This window comes from Fundulus heteroclitus, unplaced genomic scaffold (genome assembly GCF_011125445.2).
Source record: "Fundulus heteroclitus isolate FHET01 unplaced genomic scaffold, MU-UCD_Fhet_4.1 scaffold_53, whole genome shotgun sequence".
Classification (NCBI taxonomy): Eukaryota; Metazoa; Chordata; class Actinopteri; order Cyprinodontiformes; family Fundulidae; genus Fundulus; species Fundulus heteroclitus.
Window position 1 is genome coordinate 1,847,760 of NW_023396956.1, and position 21,184 is coordinate 1,868,943.

The window sequence follows — 21,184 nt, forward strand, 5'->3', positions numbered from 1 at the left end:
AGGACTATGTGTACCATTCATTCATTCACCCATCCATTTTCTCTGAGAGCCACTAATAATTCACACGAATCTGTTCATTCCAAGCCTCTGTCCTCATTCAAGTACTTTGTTTTATTTTATCTCCATTTCACAGCTCAGCATGAGCACTGTTAGCAGGGCACTGGATGGTACTAACCCACTGTTCTGTTTGCTCCACTTCCTTGTTGGTCAGCTTGTCCTAAAGACCAGAGCCATGCTAAGACCACAAGGTCACGTGGTTTATTGCCATCTCGCAGCGTTGCTTCTCATTCCCCTGGTCTTTCGGACACTTCACAGCCTTTTTAGCATGCAAGAATCCACAGGTTTCTATATCTTTGGTCCATTTTTGCCATGTTGCCATTCTTTCTGCATGTTTGATGGCTTCAACTTGTCATTGCATCATTTTCCTGCGTTCAGCTCGAACCCTAGCCCCATGAGAGCCTTCGGCGAGAACATGGGGCTAGTGTTCCTGCTCTTTCTCTCCTCCACAGTCACTCCTGAGTTGCCTTCCACCATTGCTATACATTCCACCTTTCATGTTCCCGACCTGTCAGTTTCATTTAGCTTACAGCTCCGGCTGCGGGTGCCGTGACTAACGTCTGCGTCGAACTGTCTTTGTGTGCCGCAGTGCCACCAGTTTTCAGGCAGAAGCTCAACCCCGTCGAGATCAACGTCGGAGGCCACGCAAAGTTCGACTGTGAGACGGAGGACGCACCGAACGTGACCTTCAGGTGGTACAAGTCGGGCACTGAGATCCGACAGAGCGAGAAGTACCGGATCGTCAGCCGCCACACGGGCTCTTCTCTGGAGCTCCTGAATCCCGTGAAGGCCGACAGCGGGGAATACACCTGCAAGGCCTCGAACCAGCACGGCTCGGACAGCTGCAGCGCCTCGCTCGTCGTCACCGGTACGGTCCCAGTGGGAACCTTTCTGCTTGGCTCTGCATGTCTGTGTTGGGGACAGAGAGAGAGAATTATAGACATGTTCTGTGTTACTGTGACTCGTTATGGTTGCAAGCTGCTGTTTGATTCTGACCTGTCATGTTTCTGCAGAGGTTTAAAATGTCCTCGCTGTTGAACCCGGAACTAAGTTGGAAACTTTGGTTTGTTTCTCATGTTTCTGCTACTCATTAAATGTTGTGTATGTCCCACCTGCTTCCCATAGAGATGTATCCACCAGTATTTGTTTCAAAACCAGAGCCGATGGCCTTGTTTGTGGGCAAACAGGCCGTTCTCCAGTGCTCGCTCACTGGATCGTCACCAATGGAGGTTGTCTGGCACAAGGACAACATAGCCGTCACATCTGAAGGGAATTATGTCATAAAAAGTGAAAGGAACAAGTATTCTCTTCACATTAAAAGTCTCGAGTTGACCGATCAGGGAGTGTACCTGTGCAAGGCCTCCAACAGCGTCGGCACGGCTACTTTTACCACCGAGCTTATGGTTATAAAAAAGCCCAGCTTTGTTCGGACCTTTGAGCCGACGTCCGCCGCTGTCAATGACCCGCTGAGGCTGGAGTGCCAGGTGGATGAGGACACTGCTGTGACCGTCACCTGGACCAGGGATGGCAAAAAAGTCCACCTGAGCATGGACTGCAAGCTGTCCTTTGAGGATAAGGTGGCCGTTCTTGAGATTCCCAAGTCCAAAGTGAAGGACTCTGGGAAATATGTTTGCACAGCCACAAATGAGGCTGGCAGCTCATCCTGTGAGGCTGTGGTGACAGTTCAAGGTAAGATCCTCCAGGTCACGTCTGGTAAAAACTCCTGGTGGTTTATTGCTCTCTATCAGAGCTGCAAGCTGCTGCTAAATGTTGCAATGTTGTCCTTTGTTTTGCATTCTGTCTTTGTTTTTTATGCCGATGTTCTTCTGTGTCTGTTCTGACGATGTTTACAAGTCTCAGTGTCTCTAAACGCTCTTTCAGAACCGCCTGCTTTTGTCAGGAAAATGGAGCCTAAGATTACCTGGAAGCAGGGTGCAGCTGCACGCTTACAGTGCAGCGTTAAGGGATCTCCAGAACTTCACATCCACTGGTTCTGGAATGACAGAGAGCTTAGTGACGGAGAGAAATATAAAGTCGCCTTTAAGAACGGCGTGGCGTCTGTGGAGATATTGAACCTTCTGGTGGCAGACAGTGGGAATTACACGTGTGAGGTGTCAAACAATGCCGGTAGCGAGAGCTGCAGCGCTCTGGTCGCTGTCAAAGGTTTGTCCCGAGACAGGCTTGCATGATTCTCTGTGTTCAGCTCAGGAAATCTCAGTTTTAACCACATTCACTCTAATCTTTTGACATTCAGAGCCTCCATCCTTTAGAAAAGATCTCCAGACTGTAGAAGCTGTGAAAGGTGCAACAGCTCAGCTGGAGTGTGAGATTGCAGGAACGGCTCCTTTTGAGATCAGCTGGTTAAAAAACAGGAAGCCCATCACGGGTGATGAGAAATATAAAATCCTCTCTCAAGACTCCCTGTCGAGGCTGGAGATCCAGACCTTTGAGAGTGCAGACATTGGAGATTATCAGTGCGTCGTGTCCAACGACGTGGGGAAGGTGACCGCCAAGGCCTCGGCGAAGCTGAAAGGTTTGTAGACCGGTTTAGCGGCTGAGGATCGGTCCAGCGCCTCAGACTCCCACCCTAACATGTAACGTGTTCTTGTAGAGCCGCCGTCTTTCTCAAAGAGAGTCGAAAGTGTTACAGCAGTGCTGGGAAACGCAGTGAAGCTGCAAGGAACCATAAAGGGCTCGGCTCCCATCACTGTTAAATGGATGAAAGACTCTGAAATCCTCAGAGATGATGATCCAAACATTAAGATGGTTTTTGAGAACAATCTCGCCAGCCTTGCCATAACAGCAGTGGCCATCGGCCACGGCGGCAAGTATTCATGCCAGGCGGAGAACGAGGCCGGGCAGCAGAAGTGTGAAGCCACCCTGACCGTGCAAGGTCAGAGGAAATCTTTGATGCAGACGTGATCGTAGGCGGGTCCCAAAGTCTTTCTCTTAATAACCACCAATGAATGTGTCTTACACCAGAGCCTGCTAGAGTTGTAGAACCTGCAGAGTCCATCAGTGTGACTGCAGGGGATTCGGCCACGCTGGAGTGCACCATCTCTGGAAGCCCAGAGCTGAAGGTGAAGTGGTTCAAAGACGGGAAGGAGATGATCAGCGGGCGCAAATACAAGATGGCCCTGAAGGACAACGTGGCCACCATGAAGATTCTGACCGCAGAGAGAGGAGACACTTCGGAGTACAAGATGGAAGTGTCCAATAAAGTCGGCAAAGACCAGTGCACATGCTCAGTCACCGTCTTAGGTCAGCTCGCTGTTTTTAGAAATAATGAAAGACAGGATCCTCCATAATGTCTGGGACAGTGATCCATTTCTGTGTGAATTTCATCAACTTTGATCAGATGTGATCAACTGAACGTTTGATCCAGTCTCAGGCTTTGACCAAACCAAACTGGATGTTTTGGCTCCACTTGCTCCTCCTCTCCACATTAAAACAGAAGTTTTAGATTTTTAGATGAAGATTTAAGTTTAGATTTCTGAAAAACTGTGAATGTGTGGGCTAGATATCCCAGAGGATAAAAGATTTGACGAAGAGGCCCGCTCCATTGTCCACTCCCTCTCTCTGAGCAACAAACCACATTAATGAGGGATTTTAGCACATCAGCCTTACTTTGTTTCAGGTGTGGTTCATTGCTTTCTCACGGCAGAGATGAGCTACCTTGGCTTGCTTTCCCCACCTGGATTCTGAAGTTGAACTTTCTCAGATCTTCTCAGATGAAGACCTGCTGAGCCTGTTCTTTAGCATCCGTCCACTCCTGCTTGTTCTGCTGGGATTTTCCCTTTTAAGGCTCTTCCCCTGCAGATGATGGCATGAGAAGTCTTTCCATAACAAAAGTCAACAAAAGGCTGGGCGATATGGCTTAAAAATAATATTGTTTATTATTTATTTTTTACCGAATCCGATTTATTGATTTTTGTCCCTTTTTGATTCATAAAAAGAATTTGCTAAAATTATTCTTTTTAATTACTTTTATATCAATAATCTCATCTGAAATTCAAAGTCTAGCTTATTACGAGCATTAAAACGTGCATATAAAACAAGTAGGCACTGTCATAGTAAATAATGAAACTATAACACAGAACATTATATTACACGTCTAAAAACACGTCTTCACTTGTGTCACTTCACAGCAACTTAAAAATAAAATGAATAAATGAAGTTGCCTCATCTTAGGGTAAAAAAGTTTCCTCTTTGGAGGATTTAACAATATATTTTCCTGAACAAATATTCAACATTGCATTAGCATTGTCATTAGCAAAACATTTTTTCCTTTCGGGACTGATACATTTCATGGAAGCCCAGGAGAGTTCATTGGCAAAAAAATATATATAATAAAAAATCTGGATTTTCGCAAAATTATATCTTCAGGTTATAAATTTGCAAATTTGAATTAATCGATAAAATCAATTTATCGCCTAGCCCTACTCCAACCCCACACTTCCTGCCCATCTCTCTGATCTGGGCTTTTCTCGGACTCGGAGGTCCAGAATATAATTTTCCAGAACTCTGCAGCCTCTCTTCAATCTTTTCATCTCCCATCTTTTTGTGGCTAATGTCAGTCTTGGAGTTCAAGAATCTGTGTGTCTTGTTCATGAGAACCAGCAGGATGGAGCAGGAGAGGGAAGGATGGTAGGAGCTTCTCCTGCAGCGATGCAGATGCTTCTCCAGCCAGTTTTCCTAAAGAAGGATTTCTCTTTTCTTGCATGTTCCTCTGGGAGGAGACATGGAGCTTAAACAAAACCCTGGAGCAGATTGAGAATGCAAAGAAAAATAGGTCAAAGTACCAAACATTATGAAGGACTCTGTGTACCAGGACTTTAGAAAGTAACAGCTTTTACCTCCAAGGCTCGGTTAAAATGACCACCTGTAGATTAGTGCAGCATTTCATGACTTGTTATTCATCAGACCTACATTAGTATAAGTTGGTTTTTACTGCCAGGGACAAGGAAGATCTTCTGCAAGTGAACCGTTAATAAAGCTATAAAGTAGATTCAGCACCTACTTAGAGACTGCCCACAGTTTGGTTTTCTCTGTGTTTAGCTGAGCAGCTCTTTATAAACAAGGTACTTTTTCTTCAACTACCAGATCGGATTATGCCTCCAACTTTCACCAAATCGCTGAAAAGAGTCGACGGCAACATTGGTAACGACGTGTCCCTGGACTGCAAGCTGTCTGGCTCCCAGCCCATGAGCATTGTTTGGTTCAAGGATGAGCAGGAAGTGGAGCTGGGAGCCAAGTTTCAGTCGGAGTTCAAAGACGGCTCTGCCACGCTGAGAGTCAGTCGGCTGGAGAAGGCCGACTCCGGGGTTTATAAATGCAGAGCCACCAACTCCGCTGGCTTTAAAGAAACCAGCGGCACGCTCTACGTCAAAGGTTACCTGTCTTATTTTGTTTGTGTCTGTCTTCTGCGTGATGTTCTCAGCATTTCCTGTTAACATGACAGGAGCTTTTGTTTTATCGATGGCCTCCAGAGCCCCCAGCGTTCACAGAGAAACCCGACAACCAGGACGTTGTACCAGGAGCCAAAGTCTCCTTCAGAGCAGCCTTCACTGGGACTGCTCCTCTGGCTGTTAAATGGTTCAAAGAGGAAAAAGAGGTTGTAACTGGAGGCATTTATTTCATAAAGAAAGACGCGTCATCCAGCTCTCTGGAGCTTCAATCGGTGAAGCCCGCTGATTCCTCTAAGTACACCTGCCAGGTGTCCAACGACGCTGGGAAAGTGGATTGCTCTGCAGTCCTCTTTGTGAAAGGTGCTTGTCCTCAGCATGAACACGTCCCTACAACCCTGACATTGATGTGACACTAACATGTCTTCTGTCCTGTAAACGGATCTTAACCTCTTCTCCCAGAGCCGCCTGCGTTTGTGCGGAAGCTCGACGCCACCAAGCTCGTCACCAGCGGCGACTCCGCCAGGCTGGAGTGCAAAGTGTCGGGTAGTCCCGTCATCAGCTTCAAATGGTTCAAGGACGAGATGGAGATCAGCTCCGGTCCCAAATACACAATTAGTGCGACTGACGTGGAGGCAACTCTTGAAATATTGAACTGTGCAGTCGGGGACAGTGGAGATTATGTCTGTGTGGCGTCAAGTGAAGCCGGCAGCGATCGCTGCAGCAGTACAGTTACTGTCAAAGGTTGGTTCAGCTGCTTAAATGTGGTTTTAGTAAAGACACATTTATTTAACCTGCAGTCAAAGTTTAGACGTTGTTCAATGACACGCATCAATACTGTGTTCTAGAACCGCCGGTATTTGTACGTAGCTTGGAGTCCAAAGATGTGGTGAAAGGGTCTGAGATGATGCTGGAGGCCCAGGTCTCTGGTTCTGCTCCTTTCACCGTGTCGTTTAATAAAGACTCTAAAGTGATCAGAAATGACAAAAGACACAGAATCACAGTGAAAGACGACCTGGTGGCGCTGCAGGTGCAGGCGGTCGAGGCGGCAGACGCCGGTTTGTACCAGTGCACTGTGGAGAACGAAGTGGGGAAATCAACCTGTGAATGTCAAGTGAAGCTGAAAGGTTGGTTTCATGCAGCTGGGTTTTCTCTTTGTGTCTATTGTGTTTCTCTTTGTGTTTTTCACAATGCGTTTTTAAGCGGAAGACAACGGACGGACGGACAATGCGTTTTATCAGTTAAACGTCAGTCCAAAACCCAGAGGTTCAGGCTGGACAGGTGTGGGACCATGAGACGCTAATAACTGTCGTCTACCATCTTTTGCTTGTAGAACCGCCGTCTTTTGTCCAAAAGCTTGAGAACCTGAGTTCGCTGGTGGGCAGCGACGTGTCTCTCCAGTGCACACTGAAGGGCTCTGAGCCCATTACCGTGTCTTGGCTGAAAGACAACCATGAGCTCAAAGAGGCTGAAAATGTTCACATTTCATATGAGAACAAGACTGCCCTGCTACACATCGGCGGCTTGCAGAGCGAACATGGAGGCAAATACTCGTGCCAGGCTCAGAATCAGGCTGGTAGCCAGACCTGCTCTGCTGTGCTGACGGTTAAAGGTTGGTTAAACTTTTTAAACTGGTTTGTCCTCCTGTTTACACCAATGCCTACTATGAAACCAGTCAAGTCATCAGTGTGTAACAAAGAACTCCTTTCAGTTTATTTAAATAAATATAACCTCAAGGCAAAGGGGTCCAATTCATATCCAGGTATAAACAATCTAATTTGGCTCTAGTTGACTCAATTCAGTGTAGTTTTTATTATCCAATTCAGTCCAACCAAAAACAGCCAAAAAACGGCAGATTATAAAAGGACGTTGAGTAAAATCAATGGGAAAGGCTTGAACTCCCAGTCTAAAATCAGAGCTGAAGACGTTCAATGAGAGATGAAACATTAAGGAGCAGGAAAAGTTTAGTTGTCCTTCTGTTCGAGCACTTATAATTTCTTGTTGTTACACCTTAGATATTTGTCCCTCTCAAAATGGGCATTCATCCTGTCTAAATGAGCAAAAGGATATAGGCACGTGCCGCATAGATATGGAAGATTATAATGTACTTGCAATGCTAACCTGTTGCTAATGGAAGGAAAAAAAAGTTTAAATATTTAATGAATACATCTTAAAAGAGATTTAAATTAAGTGAGCAAAAGTTAAAGCATAGTTTGATTTGGCTCGTCATTTCCACTGCTGGAGATTACGCACTTCCCCAACCTGACCACATGATGTCAGTACAGGGCTCCTTTAATTTTCCTAAGGGCCATAAATTACCATAGGTCACGAAAACAATCTCAACAATACAATGAGGGGACCTTATGTTTTGACTCATCTCAAAATCTACTCTTTTTATGTTCAGCCTCTCCCCCGGACCTTCCCATCCACTTTGAATGTTTATAATTCTGAATCAAGCAGTTAGCATTAAGAGTTTAGCAGAGATGGTAGCATCCATCAACCTCACTGGACAAAATACCTGCAAATTTTTGGTAGACCCAATTGCTGGGGAGAAGGGAACAGTTTGACTCTACTAGTAAACAAGAACCAGAAGTGTTAATTTTCCTTTTAAGACACTCTGTCTGTGATATCTTGCCTGGCATTCTTCTTGGTGTCCCAGAACCCGCTAAGATAACAGAGGAGGCCAAGTCCATCAGTGTGACTCAGGGGGATCCGGCCACACTGGAGGTCCGGTTCTCCGGGACCAAACCCCTGAAGGCCAAATGGCTGAGGGCTGGCAAGGAGCTGACATCTGGCCAGAGGTTTAAAGTACAGACCAAAGACACCAGCTCTGTGCTCAAGATTGTCAAAACTGAGAAAAGCGACAGTGGTGAATTTAGCTTTGAGATCTCTAATGATGTCGGACAAAGTTCTTGCGAAGCCTCTCTCACGGTTCTCGGTCAGTGCTTAATGTGTACAATTAAATTTTCAGCAAACTTTGCTTTATTCCACCCAGATTTGCAGCTTGTAACCCCTGTTTTTGTGTTATTCGTGTCAGATCAAATAATTCCTCCATCCTTTACGAGAAAACTAAAGCAGACAGAAGGTATTAAGGGATCGTTCGCTCATCTGGAATGCCTCGTGTCGGGCTCCCTGCCCATTACTGTCCAGTGGTACAAAGATGAGAAGGAGATCCAGGCTGATGAGAAACACAAATGTACTTTCTTTGAGAGTGTTGCTTGCCTGGAAATCTCTGACCTTCACCTTAAAGATGGTGGAAGTTACACCTGCATCGCCAAAAACAAAGCGGGGACAGTCCAGTGCTCAGGGATCTTGTTTGTGAAAGGTCTGAAAGCTTTGATTTGTGTTGTTTCTTGCCCCTAAAAAAGAACGAAAAGCTAACTGAAAGTATTTTTGGCGACTCTTCTCTTTCAGAGCCACCAAGCATTCTTGAAAAACCTGAATCCATGAATGTTTTACCTGGATCAAAGGTCCAGTTTAATGTGCTTCTCTCTGGCACGCCGCCCTCTCACCATCAAATGGTTTAAAAACAAGAAGGAGATTGTATCAAGTAGCGACTGCTCTGTGATCAAAGACAACACGTCTAGCTCACTGGAGCTCTTCTTCGCTAAGAGCTCAGACTCTGGAGAATACGCCTGTGAAATCCACAACGATGTGGGCTCCACTTCCTGCCAAGCAAATCTTTTTGTCAAAGGTCTTTTGTCATTATTTTGTATATTGATTGCTTGTCGTTGCACATTTTGATTTGTTTCTATTCTGTAATTTAAAGAAAAGTTGTAGTTGCGTGTTCTGAATAATGCTGCACTTCATAGCTCACCTTTAATGGTCTAAACCAGTGGTTCTCAATGTTTTCACATCAACGGTGCGTTCCTTTTGCCTCAGAGGTCAGAACTAACGAGTTGCAGATTACGTCATTGCCAGCTTTTTTTGTTCCAGTTTCCCTTGTCAGACACTCGTACTGTTGTTAAAGGAGCAATAAGTCAGATATTAACCTAAATCATTCCATCACCCAGGATGGAAGTAAAATTTCCTTTAAAAAATTGGTCCTCTACATCAACACTAGTCACATTTTTCACCTTTCAAACCTAGAGGTTCGGTCCGGAACTACTTTAGTTCAGAGTGTAGCCCATATTTACTTCCTGGTTCCTGAGCCAATCATATGAGAGTTCCATGGGTTTTTTTTAAAACAGAGCGCAGCATTTGGTATTTTATTTTGGCAGCAGCCTGCAGATGTGAAAGCTAGTAAATGAAGCAGACCAGAACTAGATCAGCAACAACATAGACCTATTCTGTGAAAGTGAAAATTCGCAGCAGCAACACACCGTTTAAAACGGCATATTAGATAGTTGTGACTGGCAGGCTGTAGTACCGATTTTAGCCACAAGGTGTCAGTATTACGTATAACTCCTTTAAAACAATAACATTGACAGTAATGCTGTTCTAGGCTGTTCTATTTTGTGCAAACAGAGCTGAGACATCCCGTCTGATGAAAACTGAAAGCCAGCACCTGTACGATTGACTAAATGTTTCATAAATAACAAGGAGCTGCTGCAATCAGTCAAAGTATGAGGTTTCAGGCAATGTTGTGGTGAGTAGTAGCCATCATGAATACCAAAGTCTACCATGCTGTTGCACCGAGTTTCCGACTCGTAATACTGACTTTAGGGGCCGTTCCAGTTAAATTTTCTGATCCGGAGGTCGGGACTCCTGACTACTGAGGACAAATGGAACGCACTACAAGTGTCACCTCAGTCAATATTATGATTTCCAAGTACACCATACAGATAAATATACCAGATAGACATTATGAAACTGTGGTACAATGGGACTTAGGCTTGATTAGGGTCTTATCCACAGGCACTGCACGATTGATTGATTTAAGGCTGTGGTGTTATTCTGCTTTGAAAGTGAAAGTAAAAAATTGGAACAGAAAACACCAGGAAGTCACATTTCCAAGTAGAAAAGTTGTGGTTCCTCATAAGCGCCAAACTTCAAATCAAATATGGCTGCCTTGTATCTACAAGGCCAAAATAAAAATCTGAAAACTACCAATCATGTTTACCTTGCAAATAATTGACATATTTTTTGGACCGAATTATAAGGCACACCATCACTTTTTAAGAAATTTAAGGATTTCAAGTGCGCCTTCTAGTCTGAAAAAATACGGTAATACCAGCTTTTTTAAAACGAATAATTACTAAAGCCAGCCCAGGTACCACAGACCTTTGAGAACCATGAGTCTAGACCATTTGAAAGTAGCTGAAGAGACAATTGTCATTGTAGACAGCAGCAATAATCATAATAGTTTCTCCAGGTTATTTATTAGGTTTTTATTTTAATTCTCAGAGCCTCCTAAATTCACGCGGACCCCGGCCCGTGTGTCCGTGGTGCGTCCGGGTCAAAGCAAAGTGTTTGAGTGCCAGGTGACCGGCACGCCTGAGATAGACATCTACTGGTTTAAAGAGGGCTCTGAGATCAGCGCCAGTGATCGCTACAAGATGGCCTTTGTTAACTCTGTGGCCACGCTGGAAGTCTGCGGGGCTGAAACCAAAGACGGCGGCCTTTACTACTGCGAGGCTCGCAATGAGGCTGGCAGTGAGAGCTGCAGCATGGAGCTCAAAGTCAAAGGTTGGTTGGGCTCTGAGAATCTGAAGGAGCTACCAGAAGAGTTAAACTGGCACAGATTTGTCTATGTTTGGTTCCTTAATGAGAAAAATTAAAAACAGCCTAATGAACCTTCCAAGCTAAATCGATAAACAATTGATAGCATCGAATATTGACCAGAAAATGGCCTCCTGAGATAAAGTTATGTGACGGCTTGTCTTCTCTTGCCTCAGAGCCGCCATCTTTTATTAAGGAACTTTCTCCAGCTGATGTTGTGAAGGGTTCGTCGGCCTGCTTTGAGTGCCAGGTTGCTGGAACAGGTCCGTTTGAGATAACGTGGCACAAAGATGGTAAAGAGATCAAGCCCAGTGCCAAACATGGCTTCTCCCAGATGAATGACACTTTGGCCCTAGAGATCCACAGGTGTGATGGTGTGGATGTGGGTGAATATCAGTGTACTGTAGCTAATGAGGTGGGGAGCTGTACTTGTAAGACGACTATGAGCCTTAAAGGTTGGTTTCTTCAGATTTAAAAATCCCCTATCTTTAGAATTTGAAGTGAAAACTGCTAACTTAACGTTGTTTCTCCAATAGTTGCTCCAACATTTACCAGGAGGATGGAGGACAGCGTTACTGTCCTGGGTAAACTGGCAGAGTTTCAGTGCGTTGTGGTGGGTTCTCCCACTCTTTCTGTCCAGTGGCAGAAAGATGAGAGCTGGATTGTGGAGGATCCAAACATTGAGAGAACGTTTGAAAACAATGTGGCGACTCTCAGGATCGCTGCCTGTGAAGCCTCTCAGGCAGGTAGATACACCTGCCAGGTAATCAATGAGGCTGGGCAGGATAAGTGCTTCGCCACGCTCACAGTGCAAGGTAACCTGCTCAACCAGTGATCCTCACTCCGTACTCTTCACACTTCCTGGCCATTATCTACATCTTGCCTGTACCGCGTTCTTTGTACTGTAGTTTCAACAAGCTCCCAGAAATATACCTCAGAGATTTCGGTCCAAATCAACATGGTAGCGTCACACAGTTGCTTAAAGTGTAACTCATCTTAAAATCTACTTAGCTAATAAACGGTATAAACTGGGCCTAAAGGTGCTCCTTTAATGCTACTATGCAGTTCTTTTCATTTTTATGTGAACTAGATTAGTTTGTCTTAAAACCGTCTCAGTGCCGCCCTCTTAGGGTTGAAGGTGGCTACTACAGTTGAATTTTCATGTACATGTTTTCGTCACCATAGCCTCCATTTGGGTTGTGAAAAATCCTCCACCTTAAAAGACAAATCTGTGGCAAAACCACCAGATGTCGCTCTGGTCGCTGCATGTTTCAACGCGTCACTTTCCCTCACCCCAACCGCCGCAGCAACGAGCTCTGCCTTAAACGCCCATCACTCATCCATGTCTCTGGGACCGCCCACTTTGGTGGCATTTTTCAAAATGTGTCTGGGGCGGGGCTTTACATCAGGATGAGTTACACTTTAAGGTCTGTTGGCTGCACATCCATGATGCAAATTTCTGGTCCCTCCCCATCACAAAGCTGCTCTGTTGATCACTGGAGTACAGTTACTGGTTGTCATGTCTAAGAAACGAGTTTAAGATAATTTGAGCTCTTTGGTGGTGCAATATCCTACAGGAAGCAACCATGAAAAGATGTTTACACTGGTCCTAAACAGATGATCAGGCTTAGCATCAATACTCAGGTTGTGGCAATTGAATAAAACTCAACTGCTGGTAAAGAAATATCCACTGAACCATTGTGCCTCCACCACCAGGCTGAACTGGTGATACAAGGCAGGATGGATCAATGTCTACATGGTGTTTCATCCTACCATTTGAATGTCAGAGCTGCATTAGAGTCTCATCAGATGAGGCAACGTTGCTTTTAATTATTGTCTAGTTTAGCAGTTTTCCTGTTTTTATCTGGCAGACGTGGTCTTCTGCTGCTGTGGCCCATCTGCTGCAAGGTTTTACACATTCTTTATTCAGAGATGGTATTCCACGTACCTCAGCTCAGTGGTTCTCTGTCCACCATGTTTTTATGAGTCTCTGGTCTAGCATGCCTGAAGAAATTGCATTATTAGTAACTACTGTAGAAGCCTGTTAGACCCCAACTCAGTTAAGTCTGGGGAGCAGCAGGGGGGGGTGGAACGTCTAAAGCAAGCAGTTTGGTGGGTACTACAGACCAGGACTGAGAACTCTGGTCCTAGCTGGATCAAATGGGTTCTGAGCTACTGTTTACTTTATGTCATTTTTTACTAGTCTGCTCTGACATCAACAGACCATTAACTTGCAAACTGTTGCTCAGTGGATATTTTCTCTTTTTTTACCCTTCTCTGTATATCAGAAGTTTCCAAAACACTGAAATAGGTTGTCTGGCACCCTGTTGGCCATGTTTTCCTTCTTCTACTCGTTTTGAAGTTGTCTTAACCACCTCTAGATGGCTAAATGCACCTAGTTTTGCTCCCGTGTACCTAATAAAGTGGCCAGTGAGGGAATATCAAACCGAATAACCTCTTAAATGTCGACTTTGCTGTGCGTTGTAGAGCCTCCTCAGATCTTAGAGAAACCCGAGGAGCTAAAGGTAACCGTGGGAGACCCGGTCAGTCTGGACTGTAAGGTGAAAGGCTCTCCTGAGCTCAAGGTGAGGTGGATGAAAGACGGCAAGGAGCTGCAGTCCATCAGGCAGCACAAGCTGATCTTTGAGAACAACATCAGCAGCCTGAAGATTCAGGGAGCTCAGAGAGCGGATGACGGAGAGTACGTGTTTGAGGTGTCCAACCACATCAGCAGCTGCTCCTGCAAAGTTAAAGTGGTTGTATTAGGTTGGTGTGACCCCCCCCCAGCTGATGAATTACACTAACGACCCGCTGACTCAACCATATTGACCTTCTTACTCCTCTTTTGGTGACAGAGCAAGTAATTCCTCCCAGCTTCATCAAACCGCTGGTAGACATGCAGGAGATTCTGGGCTCCTTTGTTCAGATCTGCTGTAAAATATCCGGTTCCCTCCCGATCTCCGTGGAGTGGCAGAAAGACGGGAGTAAAATCTCCAGCGGCGTCAAACACAAACTGATTCAGCAGGACAACTCTGTGTCTGTGGAGATCGAGCAGCTAGAGCGATCTGATGCCGGCTCGTACTCTTGCAAACTGACCAATGCGGCTGGGAGCTGTGAATGTAGCGGAGCCCTCATGGTCACAGGTCAGACACCGCTCCTCCGTTTGACCGGTCGTAATGTGCCGGCGCCGAAGGTGAGTACCTCTTTAACCCGGTGTATTGTGTTGCCCTCAGAGCCTCCCAGCTTTGTGGCGCCGCCCGAGTCCCAGGCGGCTCTGCCCGGCGCCTCGGTGCGCTTCAGAAGCACGTTCACGGGCACGCCGCCCTTCACGGTCAAATGGTTCAAGGACGACACGGAGCTCATGACCGGGCCCACGTGCTTCACGGGCGTGGATGAAACGTCCTGCTTCTTAGAGCTCTACTCGGTGGCCGTCGCTCAGAGCGGACTTTACTCTTGCCAAGTCAGCAACGATGCTGGTTCTGTGCGCTGTAGTGCAGATTTGACTGTCAAAGGTTGGACTCTCATTTTCTCCGCCCAGAGCGGTGGTCTCACCCGTTGTTCTCAGACTTTACTGCCTTGCCTTCGCTGCATGACTGTCTGCTCTGCTACTGTCCGTCCTGTTCGCGTCCAGCTGCTGACGGTCTGTCTGTGTTTCGGCCTTCCAGAACCACCTGAGTTTGTGCTGAAACTTCCCGCCGCTAAGTTTGTAAAGCGGCACGAATCACTCCGCCTGGAGTGCAAAGTGCGCGGCTCGGCCCCCCTGACAGCGACCTGGTACAAACACGACACCAAGGTGTCGGACGGGGGCAACCACAGGACGTCGTTTGTTGACTCGCTAGCTGTCCTGGAGCTCCTGTCCAGCAGCTTTGACGATGACGGAGTTTACACCTGTGAAGCTCACAATGATGCTGGCAGCGTGAGCTGCAGCACCACGCTTACGGTGAAAGGTCAGCCTCCCCCGGACTGCTAACACCTCTAATGTGTCGGCGCTCACGTTTAAAGCATCCGTAACAACTCTCCCTGACCTCCGTCCTGAACCTGAATCTTAATCATTCATCAGATTCTTCTGCCTTTTTCTCAAATTAAACACTGTATTTGTAAACCTATTAACAAACATGCTCTTCAAAATTAGATCCTAACATATTTCCTCAGTAGCTTCAATATCTCACCCATACTGACCGTAACGTCACTAAATCCTACTTCCTAAATCTTCCAACATCTGATTTCAACTCATTCCCATCCCTGAAGTTTATCACCAGGCATACTGGTCATTTCTCCCTTTTTACTAAATAATAATCCCTTTAACACCGTCTGAATACGTCATCTGGGCTGTGGTCCAGTCAACACTGATCCTCCAAGGAAGTAATTCATGCAAAAATTGCCTTTTAATTTGTAACTAAAACATATTCTCCATCAATTTTACCTGAAATTAACTCACAGCCCCTAACCACCGTTTACATTTTAACCGTCCATCCACTGTCCACACCTGCGTGTCCACCTCCAGCAGTCATGGGACGAGAACCAGCCGTCCTCCCAGGACAAACAACCATGAACAAAGTCACACCTGAGGGAGATTTAGAGAGACCAATTAACCCTTTTTAATCTTCTAAATGATCTAAACTCACTATTTCAGAGAATGTGTAGACCAAACATTTCAGCTTAAACACAGAAACTGTGGTTTCTGCACATTTACAATGAACAACTAACTGCTTTTACATTTTAACAGTTCCTCCTTTCGTATTCCCAGACATAATCCATCTCCTGCTGATCTGACTTAATTTCACTAAAACTACACTTGTTTGTTTTTTCTTCCTTGGAGGCAACACACGTTGACCTCGGCAGCCCTGACTTCTAACAGTTTTTAATCCCTTGTTTATTTTATGCAGTTGCATTTCAGTCAATCACAGAATCATCTAAAAGTTAATTAATTCATTAATTCTACTGAAAAGGTAAAAAGTATACATAGATTTGTTACACACAGTGTTATATTTTAAGCTTTTATTTCTGTTATTCTGAGGGTTCTATGTTGATTTTATGTAATATTTAAATTTTCTGATAATCTGAATTTTGGCCATAATCATCATTAACAGAACCAAGCAACTAAAGTATTTCACCTTGTCTGGGATTAATCAATATAACACATTAGTTTTTACTTTTAGCATAAAACAATTAATCAAATAAGTTAACTTTTTGACAATAATCAAATATATAGAGATGCACCTTTAAGTCACAAAAAACAACAGAAATGATCTAAGGAGGAAAATAAAAGCCTGTAACACCAGTTTTCACCCTTTTAGATCAAGATATTTTCACAATTACGTTTTCTTGCTTAAAAATTAAAAGATTGGCAGATAGAAAGAGGATTTTTGTCTGAGACATGGACATGTTTAGCTGCGAAGGCATCAAAGTAGAGCTGGACGTTATGGACCAGAAATAATATCTCAATGTTTTTAGGCGTAGTCCTGATATATGATATTTATCACAATACGTGTTTCTTTTCATAAAGTAACTATAAAAAGGCGTCTCTATCCCAAAAATCTCGCTGGCATATTTTTTAACAAACAGTGGAATAAGAAAACCCACTGGAAAACATAAATGTATAATTATAATATAACATTTTATATCTCTTTTAAAAAGATCTTGATATTTTTTAAATCTCAATATATTGCCCAGTCCTACTGCAAAGACACATCCAGGATATTATGAATAAAGATTTAAATGCCGTTGTTTAGCCTGAAACAGAACCTCCAATCAGAGCTGCCTAACGACATGAAGTCATCGCTCAGCTAATTTCTCCCAAAACTGCGATGTAAAAATGTGCTGATGAGACGCTTCCTGGATATAATGAAACCTCTGAATGCAAAATTTATTATTTCAAACACGCAATCTTTATCCTGAGAACCTGCATGAAGAAACAAGTTTCTTCAGTAAAAATAAGATAAATTACAATAAATCTTAATAATCCGTTCCTGCATTCAGGATTTAGTGAAATTTGCATTCAGATTTCTAAAATAATAAGGGCCATAATTTACTGTTAATTGTAGTTTTGTGACCACAGCCACAATGATTAATGTGCAGCCAGTTGCATCCCCGTAAAACAAGCATTCAACATCTTGTTATTCTTGTCAATTCCAGCAATAAGACGTTTAAAACTTAACTCAGATGTTTATGAAGCTTTCACTCGTAGAACAGATTTATTCCAGGTTCATCTCAGATATTTATGGACAGTTTAGATGCCTTTTAATCGTATATCCAACCCAACAACCCTCGGTAGCAGAAAAAGATTTTGGTTTTACCAAAACGAAAAGTTTTGTTGCAGCGGTCAGCTTTGAGGCTTAGCTGTGATTAACTGTGTGGGTTCATGCCTCTGTAACGGTTTCCTGATCTTTCTTTAGACCCGCCTGCGTTTGTGAAAGTACCCCAGCCTGTTGAGGGGCTGAAGGGTAAAGACGTGAGCTTGTACTGCGAGATGAGCGGTTCAGCTCCGTTCCAGGTGGCCTGGTTGAAGGACAGGAAGCCTCTGATGGAGAGCAGGAAGTATAAGATGGTGAGCGAGGGCAGCTCCGCCACCCTGCATGTCATTGGGATAGAGCCTTCGGACGCCGGCGAGTACGAGTGCAAGGTTTCGAACAGTGTAGGAAGCGACTCCTGCCACGCTCAGGTTAAACTCCGAGGTCAGTAGAAACCAGAGCTGAAAGTAGTGGAGCTTCGCCTCACCGGCCCTTTCTCACTCTGCCTTCTGCGCTGTTTTTGTCCTCAGAGCCGCCGTCATTTGTGGAGAAACTGTCAAACATGACAGTGATGCTGGGGGAGGAGGTGACCCTTATGGCCACTGTTAAAGGCTCTGAACCCATTACTGTGTCCTGGGTTCAGGACAAGGATCACATTCTCAGGGACAGTGACAACAGGAAAATCACCTTTGAGAACAACCAGGTCGCTCTTACTGTGTTTAAGGCCGATGCAACCGTGGCGGGCAGGTACACCTGCCACCTGAGAAATGATGCTGGGAGTGTGGAGTGTTTCGCTAACTTGACTGTCCTAGGTTCGTAATCGTATAATTCTCTCTACCTCTGTCAGCTCTGTCCGTCCGCCCACGTCTCCTGCAGCTTTGTTTGAACGTTTGTTCTGCCTCCTTCTCCTGTGCCGCGTCTAGAGCCCGCCACCATCGTGGACAAACCCGACACGTTGAGCGTGACGGCCGGCAACATGGCCGCCCTGGAGGTCAAAGTGTGCGGGACGCCCGAGCTCGTTCCCAAGTGGTTCAAAGACGGCATGGAGCTGGCCACCGGCAGGAAGTACAAGATCTCCTTCTCCCAGATGATCTCCAGCCTGAACGTGCTTTCCACGGAGAAGCTGGACTCTGGCGAGTACACCTTCCAGGTCATGAACCAAGTCGGCAAAGATCTGAGTAAAATCAACCTGACGGTTTTAGGTGGGTGACTTCTTCCTGTTTCAGTCTGCTTCACCAGGGCTTTTATTTTTAATTGATTTCATTTAATTGTGTGAAACGGACAGAGTTGCACACTGCATAACTTTTACTTTTACTAAAAGCAAAATGTTCTTGAAATGAGTGCATTTGTGCTTGATTTGAGCAGGTAAATAAGATTATCTGCTAGTGCAATAAGTATTTTGATGGTGGAGATGAGTTGTTCCTGTTTTAAGGGCAGAAATCTTATTCCACTGGCAGATCATTTAAACTTTCTACTCAAATCAAGAACAAATGATCTAACTTCAGGAAGATTTTACTTTATTTTATTTTTTATTTTTTTTGCAATGCAAATCCACAGGTGGATCTTCATAAATTAGAATATAATTGAAAGTTACTTTATTTCAGTAATTTAACTCAAAAGTAGAAACTCATATATATATTTGAGTATATATATATATATATATATATATATATAATATATATATATATATATATATATATATATATATATATATATATATTATATATATATATATATATTTTATTATTTTTTTTTTTTTGATAGAGATTAATCTCTATAATTACACAACAGCACAGCAGCCAAAACTTTGTCTCATCACATCAGCAAGCAAATTGATTTTATTGCTAAAATGATCTCAAATGATAGTTTTTACAGGTTTCCTGTTTTTTTTTTCCATACTTGCACTTTAAACTTTGGCTGCTTTCTTACTCTTCTTCAGTCCATTATCTGATTAATTTCTAATAGAAGATTTATTTTGCGTTTGCTTATTGAGCTTAACTCTGACCTATTATGTATAAGGAGGAAGCCCTCCTAATTCAAAAGATAAATCAAGGACCTTCCTTTCTTTGAAAATAACAGTTTAACAAACAGAACAGCAAATATTTTAGCCCCAGAGACCCATGAGTCTCTAAAACTTAGCATCCATTTGGGAGGTCGCCAGATGATTTTATGCAGATGTGCTAAAAAGATTGGCATTGAGAATTTCCTTATTTGTGAAACCGATACCAAAGTATAAAGTTACAAGTTGCTCCACATTCCTCGTTTTAATGCAGGGGGAAGGCTGCACTTTTTTTTGTAAGAGTTCTTAGAAAAATACGACTATATTCTCATAATTTCCCCCCTAGAGAAGGAAGAAAACCCCGAACACAAAGAGTTATTTTGTGGGTCGCAGTCTGAACTAGAGGACGATGCATCTGTATTTTACATTTTGCAGGATATTTTTGACGCAGTCATCCTGTAACCCAATAAGATGCTTTTAGATGCCTCAACAAATGTAATATTTTAATCCACTGAAATCTGGACATTTGTTAAAGCATTAATTACCCAAATCAACAGAGATAACAAACCTTTTTGGGTTTCACATAAACAAATGTTTGGATGATAACTCACTGAGATGCAGCCCAGGCCTTCCCTAACAAGCGGCCGTGTCCTCCTGAGCAGATAAGACGGTTCCTCCAACCTTCACCAGGAAGCTGAAGGACTGCAAGATGACGGTGGGAGAAGCCGCAGAGATGGAGTGCAAAGTGTCGGGGTCCCCCCCGTTCACTATTTCATGGTACCACGATGGCGAGGAGGTCCAGAGCGGGCCGAACTGCGAGCTTTCCTTCAGCGACAACAGCTGCACGCTCAGAGTTCCCACGCTGAGGCTGTCAGACTCTGGGATCTACAAATGCAAGGCTGTTAACGAGGCCGGATTCAGCGAGACGTCGGCCACTTTGGCCGTCAAAGGTGGGTTCCTGCTTCCTGCTGCTGTGGCGGACAAACCCTAAAACCTCCATTTGTGTTTCATACCAACAGGCGCTGTGTTCTGACCTAATGAATAGTCTGTCCAGGTCCGTTCAGATCTCCAGTGAAACATCTAAACCCACTTTCTGCTGTTTTCCTCCCAGAACCTCCATCCTTCGTGGTGCCGCCGCAGCCGATGGAGGCCATGCCTGGCTCTCACGTGACCTTCTCCGCCATGGTGAAGGGCAGCGCGCCCCTCACCCTGAAATGGTTCAGAGGAACGAAGGAGATCCTGCCAGGGAAGGACTGCAGCTTCTCCCTGAAGGACAACCAAGTGACCCTGGAGCTTCACAGCGTGAACAGGTCTCATGCCGGAGAGTACATCTGTCAGATCATCAACGACGCGGGAAAAGAAAGCTGCGCCGTGAACCTCACCATCAAAGGTCTGGAAACACGGCGGGTCCTAAAGTCCTAGTAGTTCCAGTTAGAACCAGGATGAGAATGATCTCTCCTTCTGGAGGGATAATGGTTCTTTAGATGCTAAGAATAAAGTCTAGAAGAGCTTTGAAGGGTAGCAAGAAGCGGAACCAGGAGAGATCTGATCCCAGAGATTTTTTTGGCTGGTATAATGATTTGGGTGAATATGTTGTTCTTGTTTTGCTTGACCTAACTAATACCTTTTGATACAGTGGACCACAATATTTTATTATCTGGCTTACAGAAGCAAACTGGTTCTAGTGGTACTGTATTAAAACGGTCTAGGTCTTATTTGTCAGACAGAACCATGTCTGTAAAAATAGCAGATTTTGATCAATCATCCACTCTTCTACATGATGGGGTTCCTCAGGGCTCAGTCCTTGGTCCCCTGCTTGCTTTCCTCTCTAT

The 21,184-nt window shown here is 44.4% G+C and overlaps 1 protein-coding gene across 1 annotated transcript in view; it reads left to right on the forward strand.

The window, feature by feature from the left end:
• Window positions 1-21,184, forward strand: part of ttn.2 (titin, tandem duplicate 2) — a 212,363-nt gene that overhangs the window by 51,995 nt on the left and 139,184 nt on the right. Inside the window, 27 exon segments of the mRNA XM_036132592.1 lie at window positions 647-925; window positions 1,183-1,746; window positions 1,939-2,220; window positions 2,312-2,590; window positions 2,669-2,950; window positions 3,040-3,318; window positions 5,161-5,448; window positions 5,547-5,825; window positions 5,925-6,206; window positions 6,311-6,589; window positions 6,796-7,074; window positions 8,122-8,400; window positions 8,500-8,787; window positions 8,877-8,965; window positions 8,967-9,156; window positions 10,809-11,090; window positions 11,300-11,578; window positions 11,660-11,938; window positions 13,611-13,889; window positions 13,979-14,266; window positions 14,357-14,635; window positions 14,789-15,070; window positions 17,519-17,797; window positions 17,884-18,165; window positions 18,277-18,555; window positions 20,015-20,302; window positions 20,464-20,742. Of these exon segments, the coding sequence (XP_035988485.1) occupies window positions 647-925; window positions 1,183-1,746; window positions 1,939-2,220; window positions 2,312-2,590; window positions 2,669-2,950; window positions 3,040-3,318; window positions 5,161-5,448; window positions 5,547-5,825; window positions 5,925-6,206; window positions 6,311-6,589; window positions 6,796-7,074; window positions 8,122-8,400; window positions 8,500-8,787; window positions 8,877-8,965; window positions 8,967-9,156; window positions 10,809-11,090; window positions 11,300-11,578; window positions 11,660-11,938; window positions 13,611-13,889; window positions 13,979-14,266; window positions 14,357-14,635; window positions 14,789-15,070; window positions 17,519-17,797; window positions 17,884-18,165; window positions 18,277-18,555; window positions 20,015-20,302; window positions 20,464-20,742 (7,593 nt within the window).